General features: G+C 41.3%; 1 protein-coding gene across 1 annotated transcript in view; it reads right to left on the bottom strand.

The window, feature by feature from the left end:
* The window catches only part of TTC27 (tetratricopeptide repeat domain 27), a 169,225-nt gene that overhangs the window by 147,331 nt on the left and 5,842 nt on the right, over positions 1-16,052 (bottom strand). The window contains exons 4-5 of the mRNA XM_026478659.4: positions 13,218-13,358; positions 6,921-7,023 (exon numbers count right to left, since the gene is read on the bottom strand). Coding sequence (XP_026334444.3) covers positions 6,921-7,023; positions 13,218-13,358 — 244 coding nt within the window. The remainder of the gene's footprint in view (positions 1-6,920; positions 7,024-13,217; positions 13,359-16,052) is intronic.

Below are 16,052 nucleotides of genomic sequence, written 5' to 3' on the forward strand. Positions count from 1 at the left end.
CATCAGGCTCCTCCGCTATGAGCCTGCTTCTTCCTCTCCCACTCCCCCTGCTTGTGTTCCCTCTCTCGCTTGCTGTCTCTATCTCTGTCGAATAAATAAATAAAATCTTTAAAAATCAATCAATCAATCAATCTTTTTTAAAAGTCTGGATTTAAAACGTTTAATACATAGTACAGGCCAGATAGGGCCCCAGGCACCCACTGGAGCCCATGGCTACAGCACTGAAGCCCTGGTGAGCGTGATAAGGGGAAGCCCTTTATTTATGTTTTTTCAAGATTTTATTCATGGCGCACCTGGGTGGCTCAGTCAGTTAAGCGTCTACCTTCACCTGAGGTCATGATCCCAGGATCCTGGGATCCAGCCCTGGGTGGGGCTCCCTGCTCAGTGGAGAGTCTGTTTCTCCCTCTCCCCCCACTCATGCTCTCTCTTTCTCTCTCTCAAATAAATGAAAGCTTAAAAAAATAAGATTTCATTCAAGTATTTATTTGAGATAGAGTGCACACACACATGCACAGGGCAGGGGGAGGCGGTGGAGACAAGGGGGAGGGACAGGGACAAGCTGACTCCGCGCTGAGCGTGGAGCCCAAAGTGGGGCTCAATCTCTCAACCCTGAGATCATTACCTGAGCCCAAACCAAGAGTCCTACACTTAAGCAACTGCGCCCCCCAGGTGCCGCTAGGGGAAGCCCTTTAAGCGCCTAGGAATTTTAGATGCTGAAAACATTCCCTATGCATGGGATTCAATGTTACATGGTTCATTAGGACCTGCTGTGGCTGGCCTTGGACATTTTTTGTTAACTAGTAGATTTAGATCATGTGATGTTGGAGTAGGAGGATTAATGTTGGTGACTTTAGGATGCAGGCTCCATCATAGGTATAATTACGCAAAGCTAAAAATCCAGGGAAGAACTGCCAGAGAAGGAATTAAAAATAAGATTTTATATGAAAGTACTCATGTTGATCCTGAAAGAAAACAAACCAAAGGCAACAGCAGCAAATGAGCAGAGCCTCAAGCACAGAAAACCCAAGCACAATTCATCGGAGTCAGTGTGAACAAAGCCGACATCAACTGTATTAAATGCTGTATGTACCAAAAGGCTTTCAATCAAGTAAATAAAGTCTGTGTAAAAATAAGTAAATAAATAATTAAATAAAATGTGTAATGTATTTTTATGTTAACAACTGTGCTGAGAACAAAGGAATCCACAGAGAACAAAAACTAAATGAAAACTGAACCTCAGGAATTAAGCATGTACTGACTCCATATCCTGCCCTAAAGCTAACTACCACAGCTTAGGGACCTGAGAATTTCATTTTTATGGCTGCAAAAAACACCAAAGACAAAAGACGAGGAGGCCTGGACCACCCAGAGTAGCCAATCTAGCACGAGACTCCATTTGAAGCTGAAACCCAAAGAACTGTATCTTCACTGAAGGTTAAAAGGAGGTAAGTCTGCCGTGCAGAAGAGGTCAGCAAGAAAAATGACACTAGAAGAAGGTGGAAAATATATCCTAAGAATTCATAATCATAAGCCAGCCTTCACAGATTTGTGACATCATGTCAAAACAGGAAAGTGTTAGCCAACTCAAACTCATTTCCTCTAAAAAAACCAAAAAAACAAAAACAACTTCTTTCCTCCCTGATCTCCATACTTCTCAAGCTGATTTCCTACTGCTGTCCCTCCAATGTTCCATCCTTCTCCTGCTTCTCTCCCCTTCTCAATGGTTTCCCCCTATTCCATCCTATGACTTTTTTTTTTATGTTTTTTTATTATATTATGTTAGTCACCATACAGTACATCCCTGGTTTTTGATGTAAAGTTCGATGATTCATTAGTTGCGTATAACACCCAGTGCACCATGCAATACGTGCCCTTCTTACTACCCATCACCAGCCTATCCCATTCCCCCACCCCCTCCCATCCTATGACTTTTAATCAACATCTATTGAATTATTATAGATGCTTAGAATTGTGCTAGATCCTACAACAAGGTTTAAGCCCTGATCTTCCCTAATGAGAGGATGGGGGAGAAGAAGAGCTTAGAAGAGAAGACACATAATCATTATTCAATACACTGTTAATGTGATACGAGATTGTGTGACCATAAGTACCAAAGAGGGGAAATCCGTAAGGCTGGGATAGTTGAACAAAAGTTTTCAGAAGGACAGGCCTTGAAAGATGGGTAGAAATTTGGCTCCAATTCACTTCTAGACCATAAGGCTCACAAAAGAAGGTTCCGCACGGCTCCTGTTCACTGCTGTATGTGCACCACCTATCACTGCTGGTGCTCAACAAATATCCCAGGACTGCACAAGTACTCAAAAACCCTTTGATGGCTACTATCAAGATAAAGTCCAATGTCCCGGTGACCTAGCTCCTACCTACCTGTTCGACCTCATCACCTGACATCCCACCCACCCTCACTCTACTCTGGCTATTTGAAACTACCGGAATTCCCAAATGCACAAAGACGTTTCAAGTCTCTGTCTCCTTTTGTACATGTTATATGCCCTTTCCAACTTCACCCAATAAATTCTTACTCATTCTTCAAGAGTCCGTTCAAGCATGAGGCACTCTGTGAAGCCTTCTCTGATCTCTCAGGTTTAGACTAACCACATCCTTTGCTTCACTCCTTCCTCTTTATGCCCTTGTTTCTACTTGTATTTTTGCCCCTGCCTACTGCATTCATTGATATCCCTTGCACCTAGCACAGGGACTGAAACAGAGCAAGCATTCCAAAAACAATTTTTATTAAATACGAAATTGGGTACAAAATATAAAGTCAAAGGTAAAACTGGAAATCATTAAAGGCTATCCTAATCAAAAAAAGGTGACATGAAATTGGTGTCTAGAAAAAGTACCTCATGCAGTACTGATGAGGGAGAAGGAACAAAGGCCAAGAAAGAGCCTGTAAGTCAGGTGCAAGCCTTCAGATGTGGAGTGATAGTGATGGCGGCCTTACGTAACTGGGGCGCTGGTCATACAGAAGGAGAGACCTACCCAGTCACTGTCCGCTGCTCAACAGCAGTCCTGTCCGATAGAACTTTCTCTGATGATGTACGTATTCTCTAGCTGCACTGTCCAAATTGTAGCCGTTGGCTACACATGGCTTTGGAGCACTTCAAATGTGGCTAGTGAAACTAAGGGACTGAATTTTTTATCTCATTTATGTTACTTTATTTAAATTCAAATAGTCACAGATAGCTAGTGGCTACTATATCGGGCAGCCCAGCTCTCCGGCTAGCAGTTGTCAGTGATAAAATCACAGCTTTTTTTAATTAATAAAAGGAAGCACTTGCAGCAATTATGGATCCTAACAATGGAATGCATTCTCTCTCAAAGTAATTTCGGAAAGTGCCCAAGGAAAGAGGAAATAACTCTTTTGGATACAATCTTCCAATGGATTCCAGCATTAGGATGAGTGGAAAGCTGGCCTAAGAAGAATCACATTATTCTATACCTGGAAAGGATTCAACGATCATTGTACACGGAAAGAATCCCTGGTTTGGAAGTCAGATGAGTTGCCTAAGGTCACACAGGGAGCCAGTGACAGAGTAGAAACTAAAAGCCAGATCTTAAAACACCATGTTCTGTTAACTGTCTTGATTGTGATCAGTTCAGAGGTGTATACATTTATAAAATGTCATCAACTGCACACTTTAAAATATGAGTAAATACTGCAGGTTAACTATACTTCAAAAAAGCTGTTTAAACACACACACACACACACACACACACACACACACACACACTATATGCATCACCCCACCACCCTCTGTCAACTCTTCAGCTCTATCCCATACAGTTATTGTGAGGAATAAACTAGTTAATGTATTGAAAGATGCAGGACAGTGCTTGGCATGGGGCTAGCACTATAGAAACATGAACTGCATTATCGTTATTAGATATCAGAATTCTGCCCTACTGACCAGTTGCAGAAATGTAATGGAAAGAAGAGTGGGCAGGATTTGGAGTTACAAACTCTAGATCACAGGTCTGGCTCTTGGGTAATCTGAGTCTCAGTTCTTTGTAAAATGAGTTAGTTAGCGGAACAAAATAATCTCTAAAGGGCCTTTCCAAACTAAAGATTTTGGACATGGCCTAGGATAAGAGCTGTAGGAATGGAAAAGGAGGCACATGGGACCCTTAGGGAAGAACTGATAAGATTAAGAACTGGCCAGATGCACAGTATGATGGAAAACAATGAGTCAACTATGAACACACGGTTTTGAGCTTTGGATGACTCAAGGTTTAAATAAAGAGAGGAGCATGTCAACCTAGTAGACGCATATTTATTATTTTAATAAATCAGTAGGTTCTCCATGGAAATGAATATTCATGACCTTCTGGATGCAAATGTCACCTAGTGCATTTAAAATGTATGCTAAAACCAAAATCCTTTCTTTTTTTTTTTTTTAAGATTTTATTTATTTATTCTACAGAGATAGAGACAGCCAGCGAGAGAGGGAACACAAGCAGGGGGAATGGCAGAGGAAGAAGCAGGCTCATAGCGGAGGAGCCTGATGTGGGGCTCGATCCCAGAACGCCGGGATCGCCCTGAGCCGAAGGCAGACGCTTAACCACTGTGCCACCCAGGCGCCCCCCAAAATCCCTTCTTATAAGATTATTTTAATGCTACATTAAAGTGAAATCCCTACAGATAATTATAATTAATCATATCCAGAATATTTAATAACATTCATTCTAAAGTATCAATTAAAAAAAAAAATCAGTGCGCTCATCAGTCACCAAGAGACTAATCTCTTGATCAGCTCTTTTTACATGGAAACAATCTAACCTAGAATCACAGAGTTGCCTGTAGATGTTACAGCAGAACTCTCGGACAAAGCATTTCGACCTGTCTTCCCTCAGACAGACTTCTTCATAAGCTCATCTTCAAACAGCGACACTGCAATATTACATTTCATGCACTACATGAAATGCATTTGCAGTATCGGCTCCCACAGTAAATGGCTGTGTGTGCCCCTAAGCAGTCTTTTAGAGAATCGTGGTTTCATTGGCGTGACATCCAAAAGAGTGCCTCAATCACACTGAGGAGCGCAGTCTGCAAGACTCTAACTTACTCCTTTCATAGATGTGATCAGTCCAGCAAAGTTATGCTGACATTCTGATGGGCTCTATTCCATTACATTGTACTGATGTCACATTCCTGGACAAAAATATAAAGATCACAGTTGTTCATGAAATCCTCACTTTTGCTTCATGGACTAAAAAAAATCCTGCCAACTTTTTCATGATCCTTCAAGGGCAACATTTCAAATATAATATCCTTCTCTGGACACTGAGCAATATTTCAGCTATAACTGACTGCTTGGTCAACATTTGGGCCCAATCCCAGAATAAAACATTTTTTAAAATAAGACTTTATGAAATGTTGCAGTTTAAGACTATCTGCAGACCTACCTAAACATAGCCAAAATGGACCAATTTATGACTAGATAAAATGAAAAATGTCGTTGATTAGCCTAGAACAGCAACATAAAAAATGCTTAGTTGTAAGCAAAGCAAATGATATGCTGAAATATATTGCCGAAAAGAATCAAGACCACTTGGGGAATGAGTCACTTAAGCGTCATATTTTCCAGATCTTAGTTAACTCTTTCTGTTTGGAAACTTAATTTTACCCCATAGAATAGAATTCTCTCTAAAGCACACCATATTGTTCTTCCCTTTTAAAATGGCACTTAAAGATTATTTTTTTCTTTTCTTCATAATCAATTATAAACATTAGTCACTGAAATGTGGTAAAAATGCCATACATACTCTTGCTATGTGAAAGGAGTATGGGCTTTGGAAACACACACACCAGAGGTCAAACCCCTTCTCTGTAACTCAGAAGTTCGTTGAAGTTCGTTACCAAGCCCAAGTTCATCTGTAAGTGCTTCTTCACTACAAGAGAATCTGTTTTTGTTTTGCTTTGTGTTGCAACTTTTGCTAAGAATAATCATTCCAAAAGCCCAGGGAAACCAAGTGTCAAGGTACCCAAGATTTTTCCTCTTCAAAATGCTTCCCTAGGAAATGTGAAAGGCATCTGTAACAAAGGCAGTGGGGGGCACTAACAGAGGTGTGTGGTTTATACTTTAGATTTTAGGTACTTTTATATATGTATATTACATATAATAAAAAATAATATAAAATGTAAAAATGCCTCTCTACCTACTATCATCCATAGTAAAATGTATTTTCTGCCAAATGTTAAAAAACAAAGGCTTTCTTCATGTGCTCAAAGGACAGCAGATAAGTAATTTTCTACTCTGCATGTAATTTGGCACAATTTACTCCAACTGAAATCTGTTTCCTTTGAGGGTACATCTATGTAGTAACAAGCTAGACCAGAATACACTAGAGATGATGTTAGTTTATGCAGTAATAAATATTACTAAGCTAGGTAATTTGGTTGAAATTAATTTCTCAATCTTTTTTTGTTCTAAGAGAGAAATACATAAACATATGCTAATCTTAGATAAAATGAACATTTGTACATGATTCAAAAAGGGGAAGTAAGGAAAGTTAAGGATTTTTTTTAAATAAAGAAAGTTCACATTTGTTTCCAAAGAGGATTCTTAGATTAAAGAACAAAGAATATACTAAAATACTTCTAAGCAATTTGTGATAAAATCATGGTAACCTGTAGAGAACAAATCATTTTCTAAATAGGTAATATAAATGATAGTGAATACCTCTTTTAAAATTCAAAGGCAAAAAGAAATTCTATAATCTGACACCCTAATAATTTGTGATATTCCACACCCAGAAATAAAGGGGAAAAAAAGAAACAACCTCAACCAGAAAGTTACTATTATTTGTCAAAAAGTAAATAAATAAACTAAAAAGGACTGCCTCAGCCGAGAAATTAGCCTGGAGCTGCATGACCTCATCCAACCAAATCTGCCCCATACCTTCCTCGATACAGTCTCCAGCAAGAGCAGAGAGCTGCGGGGAGCGCTCCTCCAGTAACTGCTGGTGAACACTCACACATCTCAAAGTCCACCACGGCAAGCTCTAGGGAAAGAAAGCACCATGTAAGCTGAAAATAAAAGACCCTCTAAAAAACATTTTTACATTAATTAAAATTAGTGTTTAGAATTTTTTTTTAATATTTTATTTATTTATTTGGCAGAGAGAGAGAGACAGCCAGCGAGAGAGGGAACACAAGCAGGGGGAGTGGGAGAGGAAGAAGCAGGCTTCCAGCCGAGGAGCCCGATGCGGGGTTCAATCCCAGGACTCCGGGATCACGCCCTGAGCCAAAGGAAGATGCTTAAGGACTGAGCCACCCAGGCGCCCCTAGAATTTTTTAACATCTGTGAAATTAAACTTATTCTTCAACAAACTTATCCATCCACAGCTGTGTCCTTGGTAACAATACCCAAATCCGTTTCTCCCTCTTCCACAAGAATAACATGCCTCCTCCATCCCCTCAGAACCTATATTTTTAGCCACATGGGCTTCCTGATGCCTTTTAGAACTTAATATCTCCTTCTTTAAAATGTCTGCTGCTGTCATTATCCTCGTCCGCTGTGGCACCCCCTCAGCACCGCGATCCACACAGCAGCTCCTCCAAGAGAGCTCCAGCAAGAACCGCCAGGAGGCAGAGTGTGCAGTGGGGGGAGGGGGGAGGGCGGGATAATATTTCCCTCCTCTGAAATTCTAGCATATTATTTGTACTACATCCTTTGCAAACACATTCCCCTGCATTCATGGAGGTCAATCCTGGCTTTCAGTGTTGTCCACCATCCACCCAGTAAGATAAGAAGTCCTGTCCTGCACATCTCTATATGCTCCTCAAAGCAATATATTGCACAAACTACACTGTAAGAAATACCTTGGATTTAAATATTTCCCAAAACTAAGACAATCCCTTCCACATCCTTGTGAAACCGTCCCACGAAGCCTTCTCCCACGAGGGTTGCATACATTGGTCTCTCGCTTCTCTGAACTTCAACACTGTCCGTAGAAGTTAGCACCACATTGGACGGCTCTTGTGTTTCAAGAGTTTAACTCCACCTGACCCAAACATTTCTGAGGACAGAGACTGCACTGTCATACATCGTCTTGACTAATGCACAGTCTGAGAACACAGTAGGTTTTTCTCTATTGTCTGGTGCTGTTCTTACTTGATCACTATTAAAAAAAAAAAAACAAACAAAAAACGGGGTGGGGGTGCCTGGGTGGCTCAGTCAGTTAACCATCAGGTTATGATCCCAGGGTCCTGGGATCGAGTCCCACATCGGACTTTTTTTTTTTTTTTTTTTGAGATTTTTATTTATTTATTTGACAGAGATAGAGACAGCCAGCGAGAGAGGGAACACAAGCAGGGGGAGTGGGCGAGGAAGAAGCAGGCCTCCAATGGAGGAACCCGATGTGGGGCTCAATCCCAGAACGCCGGGACCACGCCCTGAGCCAAAGGCAGACGCTTAACGACTAAGCCACCCAGGCGCCCCCCACATCGGACTTTTTGCTCAGCGGGGAACTACTTCTCCCTCTCCTTCTGCCTACCACTCTCCCTGCTTGTGCTCTCTCTCTCTGTCAGATAAATAAATAAAATCTTTTAAAAAATAAGATAAAATAAAAAACTTGATCCTGGGACACCTGGATGGCTCAGTTGGTTAAGTGCCTGACTCTTGATTTTGGCTTAGGTCATGGATCACAGCGTTGTGAGATGGAGCCCGATGATGGGCTCACACTGGGTGGTATTCTCTCTCTTCCTCTCCCTCTCCTCCCCCCCACCCTGCTCATGAGCGCTCTCTCTCTCTCTCACTCTTAAAGAAAAACACCTGGGGCACCTGGGTGGCTCAGTCGGTTAAGCATCCAACTCTTGGTTTCATCCCAGGTCATGATGTCAGGGTTGTGAGATGGAGGCCCACGTTGGGTTCCACGCTCAGTGCAGAGTCTGTTTGAGAATCTCTCTCTCCCTTTCCCTCTGCCCTTCCTCCCGCTCACCTGCGATCTCTATCTCTAAATAAAAATAAATAAAATGTTTTTTTAAAAAAACTTTATCCTTATTTAAAAAACAAAACAAAACAGCAATGAGCCAATACAGAAGCACATACAGTAAAGAGCAAGTCTCTCTTCTGCTACCTCAGTGCCATTCTCCTCCCCCAGAAAAATCCATAACTGCTGCCAGCAACAAGCCACTCAGGTTTGGCAGCATACTCTTGCCTTTTCTAGGCACAGGAATTTAGAGCCAGTCAAAGAGACTGCCCTTTTAGGAAAACATACATCAGGGGTGCCTGGGAGGCTCGGCCAGTCAAGCATCTCACTCTTGGTTTCGGCTCAAGTCATCATCTCAGGGTCGTGGGAGCAAGCCCCACGTAAGGTTCCCCACTCAGCAGAGAGACTGCTTCCTCTCTCTCTCTCTGCCCCTCCCCCAACTCATGCACTCTCTCAAATAAATACATAAATCTTTAAAAAAAAAAAAGAAGAAAACACGTAACATCAGATGCTGAACCTTTAAACATCAGATCTATACATTACCTCTTAAGCCAAAGTCTTTATCTAGGGTGAGGAGGAGTGTGAAAAAAATAGAGAAAGCATAGCCTATTTTTCTTTCGGAAAATAAAAGTGCCCCTTTCTATTTGCCAAGAACTGCTTAATAGAAAATCTGAGGCATTAATAAAAAAGAAACTTAAAGCCTTGCTCTCGTTTCTAGATCCCGTCTCCTGATTTTAGCACTTATTACAGAATGTTCTGATTAGAAAGTCATGTTAGTTAATAACCTCCTAGAAGGCAGGAAGCATAAGTGTACTAAAAAGGCACCCAAAAAAAATTTGCCAGCTAATTCCATTTTGGGTTTTTTTTTTCCCACTTATTATCCTCTTTTTTTTTTTTTTAATTTATTTCTCCTCATTTTAAAGATGAAGGAAGGGAGACTCAGAGGCCAGAGTCAGAGACTGGTTCAGATTGTGATTAAGCAGTGGAATCAGAACATAGATGCAGATTTTTTTTTTTAACTCTAAATCCTATGCATTTACAGTTTTGTAATGCTGATGAGAGTTTGGGCTCTTAAAATCCACTTTGTTATATAAATTGGAGATAAATAAATAACTGTATCCCACTCTCATTTTTCAGAGGAAAAAAATGGGGCCTAAAGATGTAAGGTGATATGAATAAGGCTCAAAAAACGATTCCTAACATAAGGTCTCTAGTTAATTAACCCACTCGATCCTAAACCTGAACATAACCATGACCTTAACCCTATCCTTGGCCATTTCTCTAACCCTGAGCTAAAATTTCATCTTTACACAACAACCTTAAAAATAGTTCTCTAAAGAACAATGAAGTTTTCTGCATTGAATCAATTTTGGGGACAGTTGGTAGAATATCTTCTCAGAGAAAATAATCACATTCCTAATAGAAAACTGACTTAGGACTTCAGATTGCTTAAGTCTTTCAACACAAAATGAAAGATATTATAATAATATTTCGTAGTTTGAAATGAAATATCCAGATAGCATTAAGAAATGAGTTGTATTTTTGTTTACCCTCATTTTAGACAAGTAGTACATAACACAATCTTAGCAAAAAAAAAAAAAAAATCAGTATGTAAATAAGTTACTATTACGGGATTTTTTCCTCCTTCTGTGCCCACGGTTCTTGGTCACATCACTTTGAAAACGAGAGGTAGAACAGGCAGAGTGGTAGGCAGCAAAGCAAGGGTTATCAAGCGATAGTGGAGGGAAAGCGCAAAGCTCCCAAAAGGGGAGAGAACCCGAGAGGGCTGCCCTTATTTCATTTTTTTTTTTAAAGATTTTATTTTTAAGTAATCTCGACACCCAACATGGGGCTTGAACTCACAACCCCAAGATCAAGAGTCACACGGTCTACCAACCAAGCCAGCCAGGCGCCTACCGCTTTTAAAATAATTATAAATAAGGAAACTGATATTCCAGAGAAATTAACTAGCATAACGTCACATAGCTATTAAGCAGCTGAGCCAGACAAACTTTGGTCTGATTTCAAAGCCAAGACTCTTTTAACTCAACATTTATGTACTACTAACATCAGCCTATATACCACAGATTAGAGGATTGGGGGAAAATCGCCTTCTTTTACAGTTCCACAGAAATACTGTAATGAACAACTTGATAACATCCTTTACAAGTAAGCCTATTCAGAGCTAACTTAAAAGGTTAAAATTAACTTGGATAAGTAGAGGACACTTCTTTCGTTTTATCTTCACTTGTCAAAGAGTCATTTTTATATCATCATTTAGAAAATGACATGTTAAAGATCCAAAGAAAAAAGAACTTTCATGTTTTCACTGAAAGGCAAGATTTCAGCACAAAGCGATCCTTGCATGGTGACATCTAACAAGAAAACAGGGTTATAAGCCCAGGTCAAAAGTTGTTTAGGATCTGCCAAGCAATTCAAACACCTTGTCTCTCCAACCCTACCAAGTACGACATTCACAATGAACAGCTCACATACCTACTTGTTCTCCTAAGTTGACAGTACATATATCTTTTTGTTAAAAAATTCTTAACAGGGGCACATGGGTAGCTCAGCCAGTTAAGCGTCTGACTCTTGATTTCGGCTCAGGGCATGATCTCAGGGTCGAGGGATTGAGCCCCGTGTCGGGGTCTGTGCTCAGAGTATAGTCAGCTTGTCCCTCTCCCTCTGCCCTCCTCCCTGCTTGCATGCACTCTATCTCGAAAATAAATAAATAAAAGCTTCAAAAAATAATGCTTAACATATTGCTGATGAAAGGTTTCCACCAATAAAATTTAAAACTGTCTCACTCACTCATTAATGACTCTAGTCTCACTAGAAAGAAAATAATGCCACTTGGAAGCCCTGTGTTTTGGTAATACTTTCTTTAGAGCCAAGTACTAGTCATTCTATAAGAGAGCATTTCGTTCAGATCAACTCTGGAAAATTTTTTTAATTCAAGCTAACATGGCTAAAAAATCAAAGATAAGGCCTTATGTCTACTCTGACATATTGAAACCCCTTCTAATAAAACTCCTTCTAGTAAAAACAGATTCCAATTCCTCTGGCTTTCATGGCAGTCAGTGATAAAGGCAAAACTTGCCTTCTTACCTTTCCTTTGTATAAACTGAAATACTTAGGAAAATAAGCCCTTACACAGTACAGACCAAATCTACATTCTGCCAGTTGAAAACTGTGTTTCTCAAAATTTTTCAACCAATACTTAGAAATTGGGAGGCTTCATATAAAATTTAGATTTATTATTTCTGGTAACATGGGTCAAGTTGCCACAATTAGAACAGGAGTCAGCTAGCTATAGTCTGCAGGCCAAATGCAACCACCCTGTTTTTGTACAGCCCAAGAACCAACAGTTTGTATATATTTTTTTAAGATTTTATTTATTTTTTTGAGAGGGAGAGTGAGCGAGTGAGAGAGAGAATACAAGCAGGGGGAGGACCAGAGGGAGAGGGAGCAGCAGACTCTCTGCTAAGCAGGGAGCCCAACGCAGGACTCGAAACCAGGACCCTGGGATCATGACCTGAGCCGAAGGCAGATGCTTAACCAACTGAGCCACCCAGGTGCTCCCAGTTTGTACATTTTTAAACCACCGAAAAAAACACAAAAGAATATTTTGTGACATGTGAAAAGTATATGATTCTTCATTTATAAAGAAACAATTTAACAGGGGCCCCTGGCTGGCTCAGTCCCTGAAGTGTCAGACGCTTGATTTGGGCTCAGGTCATGATCTCAGCATCCTGAGATCAAGCCCTGTACTGAGCTCCACACTCAGCAGGGAGTCTGCTTGAGATTGTCTCTCCCCTCTGCCCCTCCCCCTGCTCACATGCACGTGTGCACGCACATGCTCTCTCTAAATAAATAAATAATCTTTAAGAAATGATGTAACAGACATTCAACTAACGCTCTACTACATCCAACCGGAATAACGAACCAAGGTAGGATGTGAGCCAGGAAACAGTAATTAAGATCCACGGGGTAAGAGTACTGAACATTTATATTCACGCACACGTACACCTACATACGGTCTATATAATCCTTTAAAAGGGGCTCAATAAAATATCATTTTGTATTAGATGAATCTCACAAAGGGAGAACGTTTTTGTTTATTTTCATCAGATTTTAAAGTGAACTACCTAAAGAAGACTTAGAAGACACAGCAGAACACTGTCAGCATCACACCTGAAGTCGGATGCTACTCAGCACAGAAGTCGGCCCTGGGGGTGACCAACGGCCTTCTTTTCCCTCCTCACCTGAACAGCTGTCAGTTTATGTCTTACATTCACCAGAATAACTCGTGCTAACAAGAGCAGCACAGGCTTTGCAGTCAGGCTGTAGACTGATTCACCATCTAGAATAAGCAGATTGAGAACAACTGCATCCAGTCCTTTGACCTGGAAAAAAAAAAAAAAGTAAGCCAAGATGACCTAATTTAACAAAATATTAATCTTTACAGGTCTTGTAGTAACCTATTTTCCAGTTCTTTCTGCTATGAAACAAACACATCAATCTATCACACAGCAACTGGCACCGGACAGAATCCTAACATTATAAATGCCCCCGGGGACCCACGAATGCCAGCCGCCCCAACACGCGGCCACCTCGATGCTTGCACTTTAGAGGAACAGTGAAAGCAAGAAAATGCCAGCTTCGAAGAGGCTTCATTCTTTATAGATTTGCTTACAACACAAGAGCACCTCAATAAAAAGCATCCCTACATTAAAGTACGTACATTAAACACACTTCACTTATGCTTCATTAGCTGGCAATGTCGTTACAAACGGGTCTGCCCCATAATTCCTAAGCCAAACAGCCAACAAGGTCTGACATATCAAATGCTGAGTGGCCATATAACCATGGACCCGTGGGAACAGAAGGCTGCAAAAAAAAGGGATGCCTTTGAAAAGTCTGCTTCTTGGCTGAAGAGATTTTCTGCAATGGACAAGGCACCTGACTTTTCTTTTCTTTCACAGAGGGAGTGGGAGAAGCAGACTCCCCGCTGAGCAGGAGCCTGATGCAGGGCTCAATCCCAGGACCCCAGGATTGTGACGTGAGCTGAAGGCAGCCACTTAACCGACTAAGCCACCCAGGTGCCCCACCTGTGTTTTCTAAGATGTGTACGGTATAATTTTGACAGCTGCCACAAAACAGACAGCAGGAATGCTTACCCACTAGGAACATGGGCTCTACTGTCACAGACACAAGATAGTGTCCTTTTTCCACCTCTTATTAGTTTGTGGGTGTAGGTACATTTTTTAACTGACGTCTCATTAATTACCAAATGAAATAACAGAACCCACTCCTTCTAGGGTTCTTGTAAGGATTAAATTAAATAATCCAAATAATGCCAGTGCCTGGCTCAATATGTTGTTAAAGTACTCAATACGGCCAAGAAAGTAATAGCTATGGGTTCATCCACTGTCCTACCTTCTTCATCGAGAAGTATAATAGAGGAATAAAGACTTGACATGAAAGAGCACCAACAAACTGCAAAGAAAGCTTACCATTATCTACACTAGGGCATAGGAATTGTCTTTAATTTCAATAATTAAGAAACTATTTTGAGGGATGCCTGGTGGCTCAGTCGGTTAAATGACTGCTTTCGGCTCAGGCCATGATCTCAGGGTCCTGGGATCAAGTCCCACATCGGGCTCCTCGCTCAGGAGGGAGCCTGCTTCTCCCTCTCCCTCTGCCTGCTGCTCCGCCTGCCTGGGCACTCTCTCTGACAAATAAATAAATAAAATCTTTAAAAATAAAAAAAAAGAAAGAAAAAGAAACTATTTTGAAGTTATTACAACTACCTCAATTTTAGAAGGAAATAGATACAAATGTTAAGTGCAGCTGAAAATGACACAGAAGTCAGTGTCTGAACAGAGATTCCAGCCTGTTTTCCAACTCCCAACCAATGTTCTTCCTACCACGCCATGCCGCCCTCCGCACAGATCTCCTCCTGCCCCTGGGCAAGGCTCAGGACTACGCCAAGCATCAGCAAGGCTGCAAAGACAGGGCCAGGATCACGTCTGCCTTCTGACTGGGACCACTACCTTACAGTGGCGTGCGAATGACACAGAGACACCAGCAGAGGCCCCACGTACAGGAGACCCTCACTGTGAGTTCAGTCCGAGACACAATGAGCCCGAGGTGTCTTGTGAGTGCTCCAAGCGGAGGTGCTCAACACACCAGTGGATATATTCACTTAAGAACTTCGGGAAAGAACCTGCCTAATGTGCCCAGACTATACCGGCAGCCTCATCGAGTTCTCTTCTCATACAGAGATGTCAAAATAAAGATTTAGCCACTGTTATTGCCCAAAGTCCAAACCAAACTGGTGAAGTACAAGAAGATATGACACACCTTTAAGAAAAGAATCCGGGGCACTTGGGTGACTCAGTTGGTTGGGTGGCCAGCTCCTGACTTCAGCTCAGGGCGTTATCTCAGGGTCATGAGATCGAGCCCCACATCAGGCTCCGTGCTCAGCAGGGAGTCTGCTTAAGGACTCTCTCTCTCTCTCTCCTTCTCCCTCTGCCCCTGCCCTGCTCGCTCGCTCTCTCTCTCTCTCAAATAAATAAGTCTTAAAAAAAAAAAAAAAAAAAAACCACCCATGGTCTAATCACTTTAAATGAGAAACACATCTAACTGTTCTAGCACAATTTAGAGCATTCTCTTCTAAATGAAATCCCTAGAGATGAAGTAACAAGTAATTTAGTCTACAAAAAAATTACACAAAGAGATAGCCCATGGTACACCACCTGGGTATCATTACCTCTGATACTGAAAGCCAGGGCTTGGTTACTAAACTTCCTACTCTTCAGTTCAAAATTCTCTGGAGACGGGTGCCACCTGGATGGCTGAGTACGTTAAGCGTCTGTTTCCTCATTTCAGCTCAGGTCATGATCTCAAGGTCGTGACATGGAGCCCTGCTGTCTGACTCCACACTCAGTGGGGAGTCTGCTTAGGCTTCTGTCTGTCCCGCTCACTCTGCCCCTCCCCCAGTCACACGTGTGCACACGCTCTCTCTCTCAAAGGTATAAATAATATCTTTTAAAAAAATTATCTGGAGATGGTATCAAGGCAAATAATAAATAAAC

This window comes from Ursus arctos, unplaced genomic scaffold (assembly GCF_023065955.2).
Source record: "Ursus arctos isolate Adak ecotype North America unplaced genomic scaffold, UrsArc2.0 scaffold_8, whole genome shotgun sequence".
Lineage (NCBI taxonomy): Eukaryota > Metazoa > Chordata > Mammalia > Carnivora > Ursidae > Ursus > Ursus arctos.